Source organism: Pelophylax lessonae (genome assembly GCF_965119305.1).
Source record: "Pelophylax lessonae genome assembly, chromosome: 10".
NCBI classification, from domain to species: domain Eukaryota; kingdom Metazoa; phylum Chordata; class Amphibia; order Anura; family Ranidae; genus Pelophylax; species Pelophylax lessonae.
The window spans coordinates 156,389,261-156,412,086 of record NC_138777.1 but is presented as its reverse complement, the minus strand read 5'-3'; the positions used below and the strand labels follow the sequence as shown (position 1 = coordinate 156,412,086).

At 43.0% G+C, this 22,826-nt stretch overlaps 1 protein-coding gene across 2 annotated transcripts in view; it reads right to left on the bottom strand.

Annotated features, from left to right (window-relative positions):
* SLC12A4 (solute carrier family 12 member 4) overlaps positions 1–22,826 on the bottom strand; it is a 363,765-nt gene that overhangs the window by 198,316 nt on the left and 142,623 nt on the right. For both annotated transcript variants that reach the window (XM_082270400.1, XM_082270401.1), the window contains 2 exons: positions 21,585–21,799; positions 10,396–10,560 (listed from right to left, as the gene is read on the bottom strand). In XM_082270400.1, the coding sequence (XP_082126526.1) occupies positions 10,396–10,560; positions 21,585–21,799 (380 nt within the window). The remainder of the gene's footprint in view (positions 1–10,395; positions 10,561–21,584; positions 21,800–22,826) is intronic.

The following is a 22,826-nucleotide window of genomic DNA, read 5'->3' as shown; positions in this document are numbered from 1 at the left end:
CATGGGTTTTTATTTTATTTTTGGAGGATTTACTGTTGGTTCAGGTTAGAGGTTTCACAAACCCATTACCTGTTTACTGAACTCCACTAATCTTGAGCAGTTAACTGTAAGACCATTTTTATTTTGGAAATTGGATGTGCTGCTGTCTTCTGTCACTTTTACTGACTTGATCTTGCACAGCTGGTTTAAATAGCGTGGAGCAGCCCGGAGATACTATACTGATGATACTCGAACAATGGTATCTAGTATTATGCAGCATGAGGGGGTTAATGTATTGCCACTGCTGGTCACTGATGCATTAGTGACTGACCAGTGGCAGTTAATTAACCCCTTTGTGCTGCATTAGTGCAACCAGTATCAGTGCAACCAGTGTTAATTAACACTGATACTGGTTGCACTAATGCAGCACAAAGGGGTTAATTAACTGCCACTGGTTGGTCACTAATGCATCAGTGACCAGCAGTGGCAATACATTAACCCCCTCATGCTGCATAATACAAATGCCATTGGTAATTAAATTAACCCCTTGCCAACCCGTCACAGTACATATACTACATACTAGCTACAGGTGTATGTCGCTGCCTGTTTTTGGTGTATGCCCCCTGTTCTATCCATTTTAAAATCATTTGGGGGAAAAAAGTCATTTTCGGTTTTCGGCCAAGGGCATCCTGCATTTTCGGTTTCGGCCAAGAATTTCCATTTCGGTGCATCCCTAATATATATATATATATATATATATACACATATACACATACACGCACACTTTACATACAGTGGCTTGAAAGCATTCCTACCCCTTGAAATTTTCCACATTTTGTCAAAATAGCTCAACCTCTGTCAGATTGGATGGAGAGTATCTGTAAACAGCAATTTTAAAGTCTTGCTGCAGATTCTTAATTGGATTTAGGCTTTGACTGTGCCATTCTAACACATGAATATGCTTTGATCTAAATCATTCCATTGTAAGCTCTGGCTGTATATTTAGGGTCATTGTCCTGCTGGAAATTGAACCTCCACCCCAGTCTCAAGTCTTTTGCAGACGAACAGGTTTTCTTCTAAAATTGCCCTGTATTTGGCTCCATCCATCTTCCAATCAACTCTGACCAGCTTTCCTGTCCCTGATGAATAAAGCATCCCCACAAAATGATGGTGCCACCACTATGTTTCATGGTGGGGTTGGTGGGTTCAGTGTGATGTGCAGTGTTAACTTTCTGTCACACATAGCGTTTTGCTTTAAGGCCAAAAAGTTCAATTTTGGTCTCATCTGACCAGAGCACCTTCTTTCACATGTTTGATGTGTCACCCACATGGCTTCTCCCAAACTGCAAGCAGGACTTTTTACAACTTTCTTTCGGCTTTCTTTCAACAATGGCTTTCTTCTTGCCATTCATCTATGAAGACCAGATTTGTGGAGGGCACGACTAATAGTTATCCTGTAGACAGATTCTCCCACCTAAGCTGTGGATCTCTGCAGCTACTCCAGTTACCATGTGCCTCTTGGCTGCTTCTCTGATTAATGCTTTCCTTTGTCAGCCTGTCAGTTTAGATGGACAGTCATGTCTTGGTGGGTTTGCAGTTGAACCATACTCTTTCCATTTTTGGATGATGGATTGAACAGTGCTCTGTGAAATGTCGAAAGCTTGGGATATTTTTTATAGCCTATCACTTACCTGGTAGCAGAGCCTGAAATGATGAGGAAGGCCTCGCTTACACCTCTGACTCTGGGCCCTGGTAGTGTGAACAGAAGGTGCAGGAGTGCAGAGAGCCACGAGTGGTTGAAGGTCTTGCTAGAAGCAGAGCGGGTATCCGTATCAGACAGGAGAGGTCGTCAATAGACTTTAGCGCAGCAGACAGGCTGGTGGGCAGCTGAAGGATGGCAGACTGAAGCAGGCTGGTACTGGCAACAGCGGGCAGGTGAAGCATGAACTGGTGGCAGACTGTAGAACAGCAGGCACAGCAGGATGTGTCAGGAAGCAGGGTCAGGCAAGCCGAGTCGTATACTGGCAGGACAAATCAGGTACAGAGGAGCAGGCAATGGCTTGATCTGGATACAAGCCGGGTCAGGAGCCAGTCAGTGCAATGGAGCAGACAGAAGCGGAGGTCAAGGATAAGCCAGGGTCGGTGCAGACGGAGTTCAGAGAGTGGTCAGACAAGCCGGGTCAGCAACTGGAATCAGGATACAGGATAACAGGAACACAGGATGCAGGGAAGGCTGAAAGACAAAGCAGCACTGATCCTAAGCACTGGCTGGGTTTAAATAGCCTGTTTAGCTCCAACATCTGTCACAGGTGTACGTGAATGCGCGATGGATCGATGTTTTAATCAGTGCACAATTCTTGGGAGCATAAAAAGGAACGTGTATTAGCCAGTGCCCAATTCTTGCGAGCATTAACAGGAACAGGTTTTAGCCTGTGCACATCCTTCCTTACACTAACCCTCCTTTAAACTTCTCCACAACTGTGTCCCTGACCTGCCTGATGTGTTTGTTGGCCTTCATGATGTTGTTTGTTCACTAAGGTTCTTTAAAAAACCTCTGAGGGCTTCACAGAACAGCAGTATTTAAACCGACATTAAAATTACACACAGGTGGACTCTATTTACTAATTAGGTGACTTCTGAAGGCAACTGGTTCCGTTATATTTTAGTTAGGGGTATCATACTAAAGGGGACTGAATACAAATGCATGCCACCCTTTTCACATATTTGTAAAAAATTTTGAAAAGCACTTCACAAGTACGTGCCACTTTGTGTTGGTCTATCAGATAAAATTCCAATAAAATACATTTACGTTTTTGGTTGTAACATGACAAAATGTGGAAAGTTTCAAGGGATATGAATACTTTTTCAAGGCACTGTATATACATACACACATATACATACACACCATAGTTTGTAGACTCTAAAACGTTCACAAAGACTGAATAATTTAGACTGATTTGCGTTGTCTTAATTTTTGAAGATAGATTACTTTTATGCAAAATTGTATAATAAAGAAAAACTGTATTTTTTTTTTTTTAAATGTTAGGTATTATAAGCCAGGGGGGTTGCCATAGCCATCCACAAACAATGTCCCTTTGTACTCATGGACTCCCTAACGGATCCTGAGGGGCGCTTCCTATTTCTGAAGGGTACGATCCATGGTCACACGTACACTCTTGCTAATGTGTATGCACCTAACTCTAGAACAGTCTCCTTTTTGTCCTCAACCCTTACCAAGCTCAAGGGGTTTCGGGAGGGTATTGTTCTCTTAGGGGGGGATTTTAATGTGGTACTTGATCCCTCCCTGGACTCCTCATCGGGATGCTCTCCTCTTTCTTTTCGAGCTCAGAAGCACCTTCGGAGGCAGTTCAGGGCCCTGCATTTGGTAGACTGCTGGCGGATCCTCAATCCCGGGGTTAGGGACTACAGTTACTACTCCAAAGTTCATGACATGTACTCCAGACTGGATTTGTTCATGGTGGATCAGTACCACCTGGACTCTGTCCTTGCCGCTTCGATTGGGTCCATTACCCTCTCTGATCACTCCCCGGTCTCCCTGACGATCACGCCCCCCGGTGCTCACCGTGTGACCCGGACGTGGCGCCTCAACGAAAACCTCCTGGATGACCCCTCCATTTTGGATCAGATTACTGGAGAGGTTCGCTCCTATTTTGAGCTTAACTCTTCGCCTGATGTCTCCCCGTCCGCTGTCTGGGAGGGCCATAAGGCTGTGATCAGGGGGGTCCTTATTTCGCACGGTGCACGATTGTAGCGGCAACGACAGCAGGAGATTTCTGACTTGCTGGATCGTATCCACGATTTGGAAATCAAACATAAGCGTGCCAGGGCTCCTGAGGATGCTCGTTCCCTAGAGGAACTCAGGAACACCTTGTCTTCCTGCCTGGACAGACGGGCCCGGGATAAGCTGCGCTTCTGGGCACACCGTTTTTATGAGCATGGGAACAAGTGCGGTCGCTTGCTGGCCCGAATGCTACATAAAAGGTCGGAAGCCCGTCATGTCCACGCCTTGGAGACTCCTGAGGGCAAAGTTGTCAGTTCCCCTCGCATAGCCACTTGCTTCCAACGCTTTTACGAGTCCCTGTACCATCTCCCTCGGGCTGGGGGGGGTCAGCCGTCCGACATTCAAGACTACTTGGCAGACTCCGGACTCCCCAGGCTCCCGGATGGGGTCCTGGAGGAGTTGGAGGCTCCCATTACCGAGACGGAGGTGAGCAGGGTGGTATCTGGCTTGCCTGCAGGCAAGAGCCCGGGCCCGGACGGCTTCACGAACCACTATTATAAGTCCCTGTTCCCCGTTCTTGGCACCCATATGTGTACCTACTTTAACGCGGTGTCGGGTGAACGGCCCCTCCCACCTGAGGCGCTGTTGGCCCACATTGTAGTACTTCCGAAACCGGGTAAGGACCCCCACCACTGTGCCAGCTATAGGCCCATCTCTCTCCTCAACGCTGATACCAAGATTTTGGCCAAAATTATGGCGCTTCGCCTTCAAGACCATATCGCATCCTTGATCCACCCTGACCAGGCGGGATTCATGCCCCTCCGAGAAGCCCGGGACAATACTGTCCGGGCTCTCCATGTGCTCCACTGGGCTCAGCATGGACCGGACAGACTTCCCTGTCTGGCTCTATCCCTGGATGCGGAGAAGGCCTTCGACAGGGTGGCCTGGCCATACCTGTCGGGGGTTCTTCGGTCTCTGGGGCTCGGGTCCCGTATGTTGGGGTGGATCTTGGCCCTATATCACGGCCCAAGTGCCAGGGTCAGGGTGAACGGGTTGTTGTCGGATCCCTTTCCCATTTATAATGGCACCCGACAGGGTTGTCCCCTGTCACCCCTTCTTTTCGCCCTGGCCCTGGAACCCTTTTTGAGGAGAGTGAGGGCACTGTCTGACATTGCTGGTGTTACGGTGGGTGGTACGGAACATAAGGTGTCGGCTTATGCCGATGACCTGCTGTTCTATCTTACCCGACCACAGCTCTCCCTCCCTGTACTGGTACGAGAGCTGGATTTGTTCGGGCGACTTTCCAATTTCAAGGTCAATTATGATAAATCTGAATTGCTACCTATTCATGTACCCCCCGACCTGGCTTCGACTCTACGGCGATCCTTTGGCTTTAGATGGCGGGAGGACTACCTCCCATACCTCGGCGTGAACATCTCCCCTGACTTGAAAACTCTATATGACAAGAACTTCGGCGACCTGCTGGCGCGTATCCATCTTGACCTGGAATCGTGGGCATCCCACTCGGTAACTTGGTTTGGCCGCATCAACGTGCTTAAAATGACCATACTTCCCCGGCTGATTTATTTGTTCAACACGGTCCCCATGCATTTACCGGTATCCTTTTTTAAACGTCTGCGGCGGGCTTTTCTAAAATTCGTCTGGAGGGAGGGGAGCCCCCGCCTGGCCTATACTGTCCTCAGGCGGACGAAAGCCGACGGTGGCGTCGGGCTTCCGGATGTTACTTTGTACTATAAAGCTATGGCATTAGTTTGTATGCTGAATTGGGCGCACGACGGTCAGTCTAAACCTTGGGTCCCCTTGGAGAAACCGCTGGCGGGCCGGAATCTTGCGGGTGCCCCGTGGATTCCTTCGGGCGATCGTGGACTGTCGGCCTGGACGTCACCCCTGACTGTGGCCACACTCCGCATCTGGGATGGCCTTAATGCGTCTGGCGCCATGTCTTCCGGCGTGTCCCCTTTGGCTCCCCTGGGGGGATTTCCCTGGTTCCCCCCGGGGGAGGATGTACGCTTTTTTCGCTCCTGGAACGCTGATGGCAAACTGTACTGCGGGAAATTTGCCCCGGCAGGCACTTTGCTGCCCCTTGCGACTTTGCGCGATCGCTTCGGCGATTTTCCGATGTCTGACTGGCGCTATAGGCAACTGACTGACTTTTTCGTCACACTCCCAACTGCTCCACGCCCGATAACTGGCCTCTCGGACTTCGAAAAGTGGTTTGTCGACCCTCCGGAATCCCGCCACCTACTGTCGCACATGTACAAATTGTTATTGAGCGGGGTCTCCTCCTCGCCTCCCTATTTCATGAAGGAATGGGAGAGAGAGCTGGGGGTGGAATTCTCCCCTCCGCAACTCTCTCGCATTCTGCGTTTGACCCATGTCTCCTCTATTAGCACCAGGATACAGGAGTCGGCCTTAGGCTTGTGACGGTATCAGATTTTCATGCTGCGATTAATTGATTAAGGTTTTGCCACGGTATACGGTATTATCACGGTATTCTATTATTAAATTTAAATTATTAAATTTCCACCTCACTTCAATTTCATTGCTGAATTTAGGGGCTTTGGTTCACATTATTATATAGTCAGTCAGTACAGACTCTGTGAACCAGGCCTAAAATAAGCCATCAAGCAGTGTCTGGCCTAACTGGTGATAACTGGTCCTGGCGCTCGGCTCCGATCCGATGGCCTGGTCATTAAGAGGGCCAATCCTTGTGGTCAAGAAGTGGTTAAACCTGAAGGAGGTGTTGTTTATAAATTACTTTACTATTGCTTTAGGCCTGGTTCACATGTATGCGGGTTGGTGGTTCACATGTATGCGGGTTGGCAGTTCACATGTATGCGGGTTGGCGGCCCACATTTGCACAGGCATAGCAGCCCATTGATTTGAACGGGCTGCTATGCCCTCATTTTCCGCAGAAAAAAGGTGCATGCAGCATTTTTTTTAAATTCAGTGGCCTTGAAATCCATCCTGCTTTTGCACCATGCGACCTACCTGCAGTTCCTGCTCTGGCAAGCTTTCTGCGTTTTTTGTATACGTGGGCACGGCATTTAAAAACAGTTTGCGTGTGCAGCAACGGCAGGTAAGTCGCATGGTGCAAAAGAAGGATGGATTTCATGGCCACTGCATTTTTTTAAATTCTGCATGCACCTTTTTTCAGCTGAAAACGCAGGCATAGCAGCTCAAGCCCATTCACATCAATGGGCTGCTATGCCTGTGCAAATGTGGGCCGCCAACCCGCATACATGTGAACCGCCAACCCGCATACATGTGAACCACCAACCCGCATACATGTGAACCAGGCCTAAAGCATAAGTCATTAATAGATAAAAACACCGGTCCTCCTGCAGGTTTAACCACTTCTGGATCGCAAGGATTTGCCCCTTTAAAGACCAGGCCATCGGATCAGAGCGCCAGGACCAGTCATCACCAGGTAGGCCAGACACTGCTTGATGGCTATATAATAATGTAATGTGGGCTGCTATGCGTGTGTGTGTGTATATATATAATATATATATTAGAGCTGCACGATTCTGGCCAAAATGAGAATCACGATTTTTTAGCTTGGAATAAAGATCACGATTCTCTGTGTAACAAAAAAAAAAATTGGGATAACTTTACTGTTACGTTTTTTTTTTTTTTTTTTTATTCATTAAAGTCTATTAATTGCGTTTGAAAGACTGCTGCGCAAATACAGTGTGACATTAAATATTACAACAATCGCCATTTTTCTTCTGTAGGGTCTCTGCTAAAAAAAATATATAAAATGTTTGGGGGTTCTAAGTACTTTTCTAGCAAAAAAAAAAACTGATTTTAACTGATTTTAACTAACAACAAGTGTCAGAAAAAGGTCCAGTCTTTAAGAGGTTAAACTTCCTTTCTCCCTGGCAGAGGGAAGGAAAAGATACAATGTAAATATTTTTGTTTATAGTTACTGGGAGAGCTGTGTGAGATGAGTCATCCAGCTCACTGAAATGTATCAATTCACAAGTCAGACTGAGGAGCAGATAAACTCGGTATTTTAAAAATGCCACAATAACAATACCGTGGCTATGCAATACCGCGATATATCGAATTACCGAAAACCGGCATATGTCTAGTCGGCCTATAAATTTGTGGCCCGCTGGTACAGGACCCCTGCCAAGTTGGCTCGGATATTTCCGGGCTCGGACCCCCATTGTTGGAGGGGCTGCGGTCAGGTGGGCACTTTCCTCCACATTTGGTGGGAGTGTCCCCTACTGCAGCCCTTCTGGGACGCTGTACATCTTTGGGTATCCAAGCTGTCGCTCACCCCTCCTTCCCGTGCTCCCCTTCAATACCTGTTCCATGATACACACTCCTCGATTAAACGCTACAAACGTAGTATAGTTCCTTTCCTGCTGAACGCCGCCAAGTGCCTCATACCGAGGCATTGGCGGAGTTCCGCCTGCCCCACGCTCTCTGAGTGGAAAAAGGAGGTCAACCTAGTGATGGAAGCCGAAAGACGTGTTCTCACGTCACAGGGTAGGGAGGAACGCTTTAAGGACACTTGGACGGGGTGGATGTATTACTCTGATGAGATCTCGGATGAACACACTCCTAATATTAGCGGCTGAACTCTAGGACTCCTACCTGGTCTTCTCCGGCCTGGGGCCCGCGCCCCCTCCCCGGACCTCCCTTTCCCTACCTGTTTTATCCTTCATGTTTGTCTTTTCCCCTATACTATCTCTCCCCCCCCCCTTTTTTTTTCCCCCTTTTTTTTTTTTCTTTTCTTGTCTCTCTGAGGCCAGTAGTCGATTCTGCGGCTGTATAAACTGTAACACGGACGTTAATGTGTACAGATGCTGGAATTGTGTGTGGTGTCTGTCGGGCCCTCCGGCCTCCTCTGCGGGGATCCCCCTTTTTTTTTGGGTGGCACTGACAGACACAGCGCATCCTGGGGGTCCATAATTGTATTTGCTGTTTGACCGATATTGGCACACGCTTTCACAATGACTGATTGATTGACCCCTATGGACTTTTTCTTTTTGTTTCACTAATGATGTCCGGACTGAACATAATGCCGATTGTGCCTTTTCTGTGTTCTTTTTCTCCTACATGCACTTATGCACTTCTTTGCTATTTTATATTTCTGTATGTTGTTTTGAATTTGTTAAATAAAGATTATTTAAAAAAAAAAAAAATGTTAGGTATTATTTTTATTTCTATAGCAAAAAAAAAAAAAAAAAAAGCAGTGAATAAATACCACATAAAGAAAGCTCTGTCTCAAAAAATCATAAAATTTAATTTGAGTAAATAGTTGCATCACTAAGTAACTGTCATTCAAACAGTTTTCTCATTGAAAACTGAAAATTGGCTTGGGCAGAAAGGGGGAGAAAGTGTCAGGTACTGAGGTGGTTAAATGCTCAATTAAAAAAGTAGATGAGAAATAGAGCTTAAACAAAACAATGAATATTAAAGAAAGAAAATTTCAGTGTGACATTATGGATTTTCAAAGGGAGGGCATTTTTAAATTTCAATGAGCCACATATCAGAGAAGAATGGAAACCGTTCAGTTGGAGTGGTACCTCCTATGACTTGAGTGAGGACCCCTCAACAACTTACACAGAGGGTTCATGTGAAATTCATCCAGAAATGTTGAAATTACAAACCGTGAAGGTTTATTTTCTAGATAGAAGCAAGGAAGCTAACCAACCAGAAGAGGGGAAGGAGCAAATATTAATGCAGGAAAGGAACATAGAGCAGAAAGCACAGGAAACATAGGAAAGTAAAACAGAAGAAAGAAACGAAAAAGGCTTCAAAATTATTCATTTATTGAATATCTGTTAAATGATGATTAAATAAATGATCTACGCAAGGAATTAACCTTCTGCCTAGTGGCAGAAGTTGGAAGTATCTAAAGATTTAAACCTTTACCCTAATCATATTCTGTTTCAAAAGTGGCCTAATATATCCAAGCCAAAAGTGTGGAAAGAGTGAACCATTGTGGAGGAAGATAGTGACATAATCAATGGTGATTTTTCTTTGGATGAATATGGAATGTGAGGGGGATATTAACATAAACACATTGTACATGAAGATTTTCTGTTTCAGGATACTGATGCAGCACTGCATATATAGAAGATTTACAGAAGAGAACAGTTTGCAAAACATTCAAAACTCCACGATTGTGGTCATCATGTGATAGATCAAGAGTTCAAGTATTTGATGAGGAACTGGATAAGATTGTGAGAAGATCATTTATACAATATAATCCTTTTATACTGGATAATTAGCGATTTTCATGTATAGTTGTGTAACACATTATGACATCTGGAGAGCTGTTTAAGGAAACTGATTAGGTCCTTGCAAGATCTATACAGGTCTTCTGATATTCATGTCACTGTGTATGAGGTATGCAGACCATAGATGTGAGTCTCCAGTAAGAATTATTACAATTGCCTATTTTTATGAAATGAGGAGGGAAGATACATTTTATTAATAATCTCCTAATGAAAAAAATGTATTAGATAAATTAGGGTGCTTATCAATCCCTCGCATTCCTCTTTTTTAATTGTTTTGCGACTATTATATACGTTTGGAGAAAGGCACCATATAAAAAGTAGTAGCAGGTTTGGGGAAGTGGCAAATGCAGTTTTTGTTTTATATTTTTTTGCTTCTGGTCTCAAAATGCTTACCTGTCACAGATGGAAAAAAGATACCAACAAGTACAGTAAAGGCGGTTGTGATGTCAGCCAAGACGTACAGATGAAGATTACTTTTTGATCCCAGAACATCTATGGAACGCTTGTTGGATTTCTCAATAATAGCACCTTTATCTAAGTAATTGCTCCACAGGTTGTCTACCAAAAAAGAAGGAAGTTTGGATAATTATTTATAGGGAAGGGATAGGGGGCCATATGTGAAAATAATATATGTAAAGTAGTAAATGGTAAAACAATGGCACCACAAACTGCACGTATAGAGCATTTCCAGGTTGCGTAAAATTAATTATTGGTAATACTATACACATATCAATGAGAAATTAAACTTAGCAGACATACACCCAGATACAGCCAGGTCATTACACTGCAGCCTGTTACCCTATTAAACAGATTTCCTTTCAGGAAGTGATTGGAAATCTCTCCACTGAATAACTACAACAAAACACATTTGGTAAGTAAAAATTGTGTTTACCTGTAAATTCCATATTTTGGAGTACAGTACAGGACACAATAGACCCTGGGTTATAGGCTGGTACCTTCTTGTAAATGGATACTGGCAAACTTTTGGAGGACATGCCTCCTAGGCATCCGCTTATAACCTAACCCCAATCCATGAGTTACCAGTATTGTAGCAAGCAATAAAGAGTAAATTCCAGAATAGAAAAGAGGGTAGCCTGTGTCCTGTAATGTACTCCAAGATGTGGAATTTACAGGCAAGTCAAAATTCCTTTTATCCTAATCATACAGTACAGAACACGGGTAGAGTATTCATAGACTCTAGGAAGTCGCCTATTAATCAATGAGAAGGTTGGGCAAAAACTAGGCAAACGGAACTGTGGCAACATGCCCAACAACAACAAAGTTCAAGCGACTTTAGTGCAGCTGGAAGAACCTTGGGGCTGAAAGCTGCATCTGCAGAAGATTTGACATCCACCTAGTATAAATTTGAATAGGTGGTGGCCTAACAAAGCTGGGCAACAGAGGTTTGTGCCAGAATACCCAGGAAACACCCACTGGTGGAGTGAGCAAATTAAGATGCAGTCATTTTGACTTACCTGTAAATGCCATATTTTGGAGTATAGTGGAAAGCGTAGACCCTGAATTATAGGCTGGTACCTTCAAGTGATTAGACACTGGCAAGGTACCCCCACTCTGCACTACATAGGTCATCAAACAAGGCAGACCAACCCAAGAATAGTAGTGAGGTGGCGTCAGTTCTGTACTGTACTCCAAGATGTAAAATTTAAAGTTAAGTCAAAACTACTCTTACTTAAATCAGACAGTACAGGAAACAGGCTGGGTATTCATAGACCCTGGGGAAATAATTAAGCAATGAGAAGGGAGGGCAACAACAAAGTAAACCCCAAATTCCAGTCCCCATACAGGTCCAGCTCCACCAGAGAGTGAACCAGGAAAGTCTCATCTGTTTAGGGCGCGCAGAGCACATTATCCTGCCGAGGTCATATGATGTCCGGTCAGGATAATGCAACCACATTCCCGCCGTCAATCGCCTATAGGGTGGGCGGGAAGTGGTTAAACCTAATTTGCCACATAGTTGCCCAATGAAGCAGTGCATTGAGGTTGGCTTGTAAGTTGGAGACATCCTGTAAGAAAGTTATTCCACTGCAATGCTTGGTGACATCTGCAAAAACTGAAATGGTACTTTTAATCCCAGACCCTATATCATTTATAAAGATATTAAAAAGTAAGGGTCCCAACACTGAACCTTGGGGTACACCACTGATAACCTTAGACAATTCAGAATAACCATCATTACCACCACTCTCTGAATTCATTCTTTTAGCCAATTTTCTATTAATTTATAAACTGATCTTTCCAAGCCTGTAGACTTTACCTTACACATTAGCCGTGTGTGGGGAACAGTTTTAAACGCTTTTGCAAAATCCAAGTATACTACTAGGGATGATCGAACTTTTGAAAAGTTCGGTTCGACCAGAACACCCGAACTTCACGAAAGTTCGGTTCGGATTTCAGAACCCCATTGAAATCAATGGGACCCGAACTTCGGTAATCAAAAAACACCATTTTGAAGCCCCAAAACCCAATAAATGCCCCTAAAAAGTGCCTAGGGTTCTGGGTCATGCCCCATTAACTATTAATCACACAAAAAAAGTTCTTAAAAATTGTCATTTTTGATAAAAAAGCCAATTATTGAAAAATTAAAAAAAAAAAAAAAAAAAAGATTTTTTGATTTTTACTTTGGATTTCAGATCTGGGGGGTCTAAAAAGTGTACATGTGAAGTTTCAGCTCTGTAGCATGTCCAGAACCATAAAAAAAAAGATCGTTTGTATTAGAAAACTTTAAGCACAGGAATATGGCTTCTCTGCTGTAACACCTTGCCGGTTTAATAGAAGGCATTTTTTTGGGTTCTTTGCAGTCAGGAAAAACATCTGAACTTGTGTATAGTGGTACTGTGCACAAGTTCTGATGTTTTGCCTGCCTCCAAAACCCCCCAAAAAATGCCAGCAAAAACACACCTGGGCATTTTTTTTTTGACGCTAGCGTTTTTTTTGGCATTTTTTGGGGTTCTTTTGAGACAGGCAAAACATCTGAACATGTGTATAGGGGGTATATATAGACATATATGTCTGAATATATACCCCTAGACATATATAGGTGTGATAGTAGCAGAAATAAATGCTTGCGCTAATGAAATCATTTACAGTAATATATTTCTGCTACTATCACACCTATATATGTCTAGGGGTATATATTCAGACATATATGCCTATATATACCCCCTATACACATGTTCAGATGTTTTGCCTGCCTCAAAAGAACCCCAAAAAATGCCAAAAAAAACGCTAGCGTCAAAAAAAAAATGCCCAGGTGTGTTTTTGCTGGCATTTTTTGGGGGGATTTGGAGGCAGGCAAAACATCAGAACTTGTGCACAGTACCACTATACACAAGTTCAGATGTTTTTCCTGACTGCAAAGAACCCAAAAAAATGCCTTCTATTAAACCGGCAAGGTGTTACAGCAGAGAAGCCATATTCCTGTGCTTAAAGTTTTCTAATACAAACGATCTTTTTTTTTTTATGGTTCTGGACATGCTACAGACCTGAAACTTCACATGTACACTTTTTAGACCCCCCAGATCTGAAATCCAAAGTAAAAATAAAAAAATCTCTTTTTTTTTTTATAATTTTTCAATCATTGGCTTTTTTATCAAAAATGACAATTTTTAAGAACTTTTTTTTGTGTGATTTTGTGTCTGGGGGGTCTAAAAGGTGTACCTGTGAAGTTTCAGCTCTGTAGCATGTCCAGAACCCCAAAAAAAGATCATATAAGTGTAAAAGAGGGGTCCCACCATCCCTGCTCTACTGAAAAATGATCTTTTTTCTGGTTCTGGACATGCTACAGAGCTGAAACTTCACAGGTACACTTTTTAGACCCCCCAGACACTAAATCCAAAAAAAGTCATGCCTGCCTCCAAAAATGCCCGATAAATGCAAGAAAAAGCGCCGTAGAGAAGCCGTATACCTGTTCTAATAAAAATTATAAGAAAATGCTAATTTTTGGGGGGTTCTGGACATGCTACAGAGCTGAAACTTCACATGTACACTTTTTAGACCCCCCAGATACTAAATCCAAAGTAAAAATCAAAAAAAATCTCTTTTTATTTTTTTTATTTTTTTTTTTATAATTTTTCAATCATTGGCTTTTTTATCAAAAATGACAATTTTTAAGAACTTTTTTTTGTGTGATTTTGTGTCTGGGGGGTCTAAAAGGTGTACCTGTGAAGTTTCAGCTCTGTAGCATGTCCAGAACCATAAAAAAAAAGATCGTTTGTATTAGAAAACTTTAAGCACAGGAATATGGCTTCTCTGCTGTAACACCTTGCCGGTTTAATAGCAGGCATTTTTTTGGGTTCTTTGCAGTCAGGAAAAACATCTGAACTTGTGTATAGTGGTACTGTGCACAAGTTCTGATGTTTTGCCTGCCTCCAAAACCCCCCAAAAAATGCCAGCAAAAACACACCTGGGCATTTTTTTTTTGACGCTAGCGTTTTTTTTGGCATTTTTTGGGGTTCTTTTGAGGCAGGCAAAACATCTGAACATGTGTATAGGGGGTATATATAGACATATATGTCTGAATATATACCCCTAGACATATATAGGTGTGATAGTAGCAGAAATATATTACTGTAAATGATTTCATTAGCGCAAGCATTTATTTCTGCTACTATCACACCTATATATGTCTAGGGGTATATATTCAGACATATATGTCTATATATACCCCCTATACACATGTTCAGATGTCATGTCTGACATCAAACATGTCCTCAAAAAAACACTGGCAGTGGCAGCCCCTGCAGCATAAAAAATGCTTGCTGGTGAGAAGCCACATACCTGTCCCGAAGCAATTCAGAGAAATGATCATTTCTCTATAGCGGTCACCCTGCTATGGAAGGGTTTTGTCACCCTGCCATAGCAGTCACTGTCAGTTAACCCTACACTACACTACGGTCCCCTGACACTTAACACTTTCCCTACAGAAACTAAATTTTTGAAGCTAACTTAAGTATAAAGGAGCACTCTAACTACACTAGATATCCCTTTCCTCACACTAAAAATAGCTAAATGACACTTTTAAAGTAAAATTAACAGAACTGCTTCCACACTCTTCCATGTCCAGTATAACAATGCTGGGAATATGGCGGGGGCGATCTTATATACTGGGGGGCGTATTCACTAATGATTGGTCTAGGGACCCCCTAGTCACTCCAATCACATTCCTAGCATTCTCCTGCCCCCTCAATTGGCTTTTGCTAATGGTTCTGGTCCAATCACGGGCTTTTAAAGCCCATTTCCTGAAGCATTGCATTTTGGGCGGTTCTGGTTGCCGAATTCCGAACTTTTTGGGCAAAAAGTTCTAAATTCGGCCGAACCTCGAACACCCAATGTTCGGGCCGAACCGATGGTGGACCCGAACCGTTCGATCATCCCTATATACTACATCCATTCTTCCAGAAGCGCATTTGTGAGGTCAGGCACTAATGTTGAAGAGAAGGCCTGTGCCGCAGTCTCCACTCTAATTCATCCCAAAGGTGTTTTATCAGGTTGAGGTCAGGACTCTTTGCAGGCCAGTCAATTTCTTCTACCCCAAACTCGCTCATTCATGTCTTTATGGACCTTGCTTTGTACACTGGTCTAAATCATTTGGTGGAGGGGGGATTACGGTGTGGGGTTGTTTTTCAGGGGTTGGACCTGGCTACTTAGTTCCAGTGAAGGGAACTCTTTAAGGCGTCAGCATACTAAGGCATTTTGGACAATTTCATCCTCCTAACTTTGTGGGAACAGTTTGGGGATGGCCCCTCCTTGTTCCAACATGAGTGCGCACCAGTGCACAAAGCAAGGTCCGTAAAGACATGGATGAGTGAGTTTGGGGCGGAGGAACTTGACTGGCCTGCACAGAGTCCTGGCCTTTAACCCAATAGGACACCTTTGGGATGAATTTGAGCGGAGACTGCGAGCCAAGCCTTCTCATCCACATCAGTTCCTGACCCCACAAATGCACTTCAGGAAAAATGCTCAAATGTTCCCATAGACACACTATATCATTTATTTTGACAGCCTTTTTCAGAAGGGTTGAAGCTGTTATAGCTGCAAAGGGTGGGCCAACTCAATATTGAACCCTATGGACTAACAATGGGATACCTGAAAAGTTCATTTGCGTGTAAAAGGCAAGTGCACCAATACTTTTGACAATATAGTGTATGTGTACTGTATCAATAAAGACTAAAATGGTATCCTTAAAGTACCTATGTGCTCTGTGCAATGGTTTTGCACAGTGTAGCCCTGATCCTCCTCTTCTCGTGTCCCCCGCCGGCGCTCCTAGCTCCCAACTTCCCCCACCGAGTGCCCACCATAAGCAAGGCCCTTGCCATGGGGGCACTAGTGCGGGCTCGCTAATGAGCCAGGCTGTTGTTTGCATCTGTTCAGACACACAGCCCTCCTCAGCTCGCAGGTTTTGACTGACAGCAGCAGGAGCCAATGGCTCAGCCAAGCCTGTGAGACAGGGAGAAGAGCTGCTGCAGATGTGCACAGCACTGGACTGAGATTGGGCTCAGGTTAGTATTAGGAGGAGCTGCGGGGGGGAGCACGTTAAAGGTTTTTTTTTTACCTTAAAGCAGTCTCTGCTTAAGCAGCCACCAGAATCAACAAAAATACATAACATTTCAAATTTTGTTACATACAGTGCATTTGGAAAGTATTCACAGCGCTTCAATTTTTCCACATTTGGTTATGTTATAGCCTTATTCCAAAATGGATTATTTTCCTTAAAATTCAACAATGACCCATAATGACATCCCTAAGCACACAGCTAAGATAACAAAGAAGTGGATATGGGACAACTTTGTGAATGTCCTTGAGTGGCCTAGCCAGAGCTCAGACTTTAACCTGATTGGACATCTCTGGAGAGATCTGGAAATGGCTGTGCACCAGCGTGCCCCGTCCAACCTGATGGGGCTTAAGAGGCCCTGCAAAGAAGAATGAGAGAAACTGCTCAAAAATAGGTGTGCCAAGTTGTAGCATTATACTGAAAAATACTTGAGGGTGTAATTGGTACCAAAGGTGCTTCAACATTCAGTAAAGGCTGTAAATAATTATGTAGAGTACATTTTGTAAAATTTTATTTTCAATAAACTTGCAAAGATTTCAAACAAACTCTATTCACCTTGTCATTATGGGGTATTGTTTGTTGGATTTTGAGGAATACAATGAATTTAATCCATTTTAGATAAAAGGCTGTAACATACCAAAATGTGGAAAAAGTGAAGCGCTGTGAATACTTTCTGGATGCACTGTATGTAAAAAAAGACCTAAAATAATTGGCTGATTACATGGCAACACTACCTATATATCTCACAACATACCCACCAAATTATATGCAAGATACATCTGTAACAGTATCCATGCAAGTGTATACAGGAAGAATACATCCAAAGCATTTCAAGCAAATCTTCATCACGGGTAAAAAAAAAAAAAAAAGGACCTTCAAATGTATGAAACATATACAATAAAGGTCATAAGTATATGTAAAACATGATGCGTCCAAAATTTACATGAGAATTGCATACTTATCAGCCAGTTAAACTTAAAAACATTCTAGCTTGTGGACCGGGAAGGTACTCAGACAAGGCATATATGGATGGAAGCACATGCAGGGATCCAGGGACAGACACAGGCGCATAGAGCGCTGAAACCTACCAAGTATAACAGCATAAGATATAGTAAGCATAGCATCAACAAGCGTCAAACTAATATGCTGCTGCATGTCCTCATCCTACCTTTGGGACACTAGAGTGGGTCATTAACACCCATTCCACCAAAAAAATAAAAAAACATAGATACAGTATCTCACAAAAGTGAGTACACCCCTCACATTTTTTGTAAATATTTTATTAGATCTCTTTATGTGACAACACTGAAGAAATGACACTTTGCTACAATGTAAAGTAGTGAGTATACAGCTTGTATAACAGTGTAAATTTGCTGTCCCCTCAAAATAACGCAACACACAGCCATTCCTTTCTAAACCGCTGGAAACAAAAGTGAGTACACCCCTAAGTGAAAAAGTCCAAATTTGGATCAATTAGCCATTCTCCCTCCCCAGGTGTCATGTGACTTGTTTTACAAGGTTTCAGGTGTGAATGGGGAGAAGGTGTCTTAAATTTGGTGTTATCACTCTCACTCTCTCATACTGGTCACTCAAAGTTCAACATGGAACTTCTTGTCAAAGAACTCTCTGAGGATCTGGAAAAAAAAGAATTGTTGTTCTACATAAAGATGGCCTAGGCTATAAGAAGATTGCCAAGAGCCTGAAACTAAGCTGCAGCACGGTGACCAAGACTATACAGTGGTCTAACAGGACTGGTTCCACTTAGAACAGGCCTAGCCATGGTCGACCAAAGAAGTTGAGTGCACATGCTCAGCGTGATATCCAGAAGTTGTCTTTAGGAAATAGACGTATGAGTGCTGTCAGCATTGCTGCAGAGGTTTAGGGGGTCAGATTGTCAGTGCTCAGACCATACGCCAGACACTGCATCAAATTGGTCTGCATGGCTGTCATCACAGAAGGAAGCCTCTTCTAAAGATGATGCACAAGAAAGCCTGCAAACAGTGTGCTGAAGACAAGCAGACTAAGGACATGGATACTGGTCTGTCCTGTGGTCTGATGAGACCAAGATAAACTTTTTTGGTTCAGATAGTGTCAAGCCTGTGTGGCGGCAACCAGTTGAGGAGTACAAAGACAAGGGTGTCTTGCCTACAGTCAACCATGGTGGTTGAAGTGTCATGGTCTGGGGCTGCATGAGTGCTGCCGGCACTGGGGAGCTGCAGTTCATTGAGGGAACCATGAATGCCAACATGTACTGTGACATACTGAAGCAGAACATGATCCCCTCTCTTTGGAGACCGGGCCGCCAGGCAGTATTCCAACATGATAACGACCCCAAACACACCTCTAAGTTGACCACTGCCTTGCTAAAGAAGCTGAGGGTAAAGGTGATGGACTGGCCAAGCATGTCTCCAGACCTAAACTCTGAGCATCTGTGGGGCATCCTCAAATGGAAGGTGGAGGAGCGCAAGGCCTCTAACATTCACCAGCTCCGTGATGTTATCATGGAGGAGATGAAGAGGACTCCAGTGACAACATTTGAAGCTCTGGTGAACTCCATGCCCAAGAGGGTTAAGGCAGTGCTGGAAAATAATGGTGGACACACAAAATATTGACACTTTGGACCCAGTTTGGACATGTCCACTTAGGGGTGTACTCACTTTTTTTGCCAGCGGTTTAGACAATAATGGCTGTGTGTTTAATTATTTTGAGGGGCAGCAAATTTACACTGTTATACAAGCTGTACACTCACTACTTTATATTGTAGCAAGGTGTAATTTCTTCAGTGTTGTCACATGAAAAGACATAATAAAATATTTACAAAAATGTGAGAGGTGTACTCACTTTTGTGAGATACTCTATGTATTGAAAGGAGCTTCTTCTTCAAAAATATTGTTTGTGCATGTCCCATTAACGAGAATACATTTTTGGATGATCTATTTGTGCATTTGGATGATCTATTTTAGGAGATGAGGCTCCTTTCAATACATATCTATGGTTTTATTTTTTTGGTGGGGGTGGGTATTGATGTCCCACTCTAGTTTTACAAAGGTAGGAGGAGGACGACTGGTACATTCAGCAGATTAGTTTGACTCTTGTTGATAATATACTTACTATAGATTATGCTGTTGTACTTGGTATGTTTCAGAACTTTACAAGCATGTGTCTGTCCCTGATCCCTGCACGTGCTTCCATCTATAAATGCCTTATCCGAGTGCCGGGTCCACAGGCTGGAATGCTTTTAGGTTTGATTAGTTAATAAACATACAACTCTCAGGCTATGTAAGTTTTGGATGTACCTGGGTTATATTTACGTTTCATTTTTCTATATACTTATGATCTTTGTTGTGTATGTTACATAGATTTGAAGATTTTTTTTTTGCCCATGGCCAAAATCTACTCGAAATGCATTGGATGGGTTGGACCATCTTCTTGTATACAAAATTGCATGGATACCGTTAAATACAATATGTATCTTGTATATTATATGGTGGATATGTCGTGAGTGTTATTATTGTGTAATATTTTATGTAACAAAAAAAATATGAAATATTTTTGTTGACTCTGGTACATGAAAAGGTCCCATAAACCCAGTAGTTATCCTGTGTACAGTATATTGCATGACTAGAGATGTCCGCACATTTCCAGGGTTAAGCCATATCTCATTCTCCAGACGTCTACTAGCCAAATGTAAGGAAACGGCTGCAACTGTAGGCAAGTCAGGGACAGACAATGAAAAGATGCACGCTTGGGTCATGTGTTTCAAGTCACCATCATGGCAGTAATTTTAGCCATGATCCTGACATCACTGCAGAACACTCCTTTCTGGATAAACTGGTAAGAGTAACATTTGGGGGACTTAGGAAAGACTAATGAGCACAAGAACACTAGCGGGGGATAATTATCCTGGCTGTCAGTAAAGTCCTGTACAAACTGGCAGAAATTTCTGCTAAACCCGTGTTCTGCCGAAAACTCCAACTCCCCAAAATCTCCAACTACGTCACTTCCAGTGACTCTACAGCAGCAACAAATGGGAGATTTGGATGAGTTGCTGTTTTCACAGGCCACTGGCAGCCTATACACTAGAGTAAACAATCAGTTGCCTGTTTTCACAGAACACTGGGTAAGGAGAAAAAAATGTTTTTGCTGCCTTGGAGGTGGCCATTTTGTTGGTTAGTAGTGGGTGGACTAACAATGTCCACTCATAGTGTGTATCCTAGTGTATAGGCAGCCGGTGGTCTGTGAAAACAGAAATTCGGCGAAATCTCCAATTATTGCTGCTGTAGAGTCACCGGAAGTGACATGGTTGGAGATATTGGCCAACTTTCAGGCCTTGTGTGTACTACAGCTGTCTGTTTAACAGAAGCCGGTTCCAGTTTTGCTGGAAAACCAGCATTTAATCAGTTTATTGTGATACTAAGACACAGCATGAGAGATCTCTGCATTAACATGGCTTGTTTTGATGCGGGTAACTGTCTTTTTTTTCCATTCAGCTCTTGTGGACAGAGCTCTGAGCATTAATTCCTGCAAGGGCACAGCTGGAGACGGTAGAAAAAACACACAACGCAAACTAGGTTCAAAAAGAGCAAAGCCCCCAAACGCAGTCAAACTGGAGAGGAACATGCTCCATCTAGACAGTTTTAACCTATTCTGTGGCAAAAGTCTTCAAGTTAGTGGGTGTACTGTGTCCCTGGACCCATAAAGCGTTCTCTAACTGACTCACACAGTGCACTGGGCATCTGGAGAGCGCCCCAAGCATAGCCCAATGCCTTGGAGTTATATTACAAGCTGGCCCCACGTCTTCAGTATGGGAAAGATCAATGTCCAGTAGGCATAACCAACTTGTCTCAGAAATACTCCTGTTCCTCCCCCCCACCACACACATTTTGAATAATAAAAATATCAATTTAAAAATTAAATGGTAATTAACTCAGGCTTATACAATGAAAGTGTGCTATAGGTGATCCACTGATGTAAAGTGTCTGCATCAGTATGCATTAGTATTAGGACTTACCTTTCAAAACACCACTGGCTGCTCCTGGTATGCCAGAGATTTCACTGACCTCATTTTGAAGAAAGTATTCATCGCATGTGTTACTGGAAAAATTTGAAGGTCCACAAAACAGTTCTGACAACTTTGTAGCCACAGTAACATTGTCAATTATTGTTGTTTTGGCACATATATCAAACCGGTCTCTAGAAAGGGTTCTGTTGCCAAGCACACATATTCTAAGAAAAAAATGTAAGATTTTAAAACAGGGCAGGCTGTGCAGGTATTGAAAAACAAATTGATCTCCCCCATCCTTTTCTTTTCCTCCTATTTTTTTAGTTATATATATATATTATTTATCCTCTCTATTCCCAAAACATGAGCCAAACCCCCTACCCGAGTATTCTTTCTGTCGTCTTTTCATGACAACTCTCCACTTGTGCAATGTTTCATTATGCAGTTTTTCCACGTAACAAGTATTTTTATTTATTTATTTATTTATACAGTTATACAGGTGCTTTATATAGTGCAGTCAATTTACGCAGTGCGTTACATATGCAGTATATTATACATTCACATCAGTCCCTTGCCTTAAGGAAGCTACAATTTAGGGTCCCTAAATCACATTCATACATACAAATACTAGGGCCAATCTAGACAGGAGGTATTGTAGTACTCACTATGTGAGTGGTTATATTTTGTATGTTGGTTTCCAGCTATATGTAATATTGTGGGAGAATATACAGCGGGAGCTTTTCCTTCAATGTCTATGCTGATTGCCCTATTATCATAAAGCACTTTATGACTACTCATATACAGGGTCATTCAAATCTCGTAAGTGGTGTGGTTTGCCATCTTCAATACTATCTAAACAGCTGTATATTCTGCATGGATCTATGCCATGGACATTATTCACTTGTAACCTTTTTTTTTTTCTAAAATATTTTATTGGGGTTTAACAAATACAGCAACAAAGTATAACATACAGTATAACGGAGGTATAAGAGCAACCAATCTGGGCCAGAGAGCGAGATAGCAATATTACATATTCAAATACCAGCAGGGGGGTGGGCTAACCCACCAGAGAACTTAAGAGTAGGGAAAGGGAGAGTATAGAGAGAGGGAGGGGGGTGAGAAAGGAAAGGGGGGGCAGGGGGTAGAGGAGAGGGGGGTGGGGGGGGTGGGGAAAGAGGGGAGTGGTGAGGAGGGGGGAGAAAAGAGGGGCAGTGTCACAACAACAAAATTTGAGTTATTCGTAAGAACCGT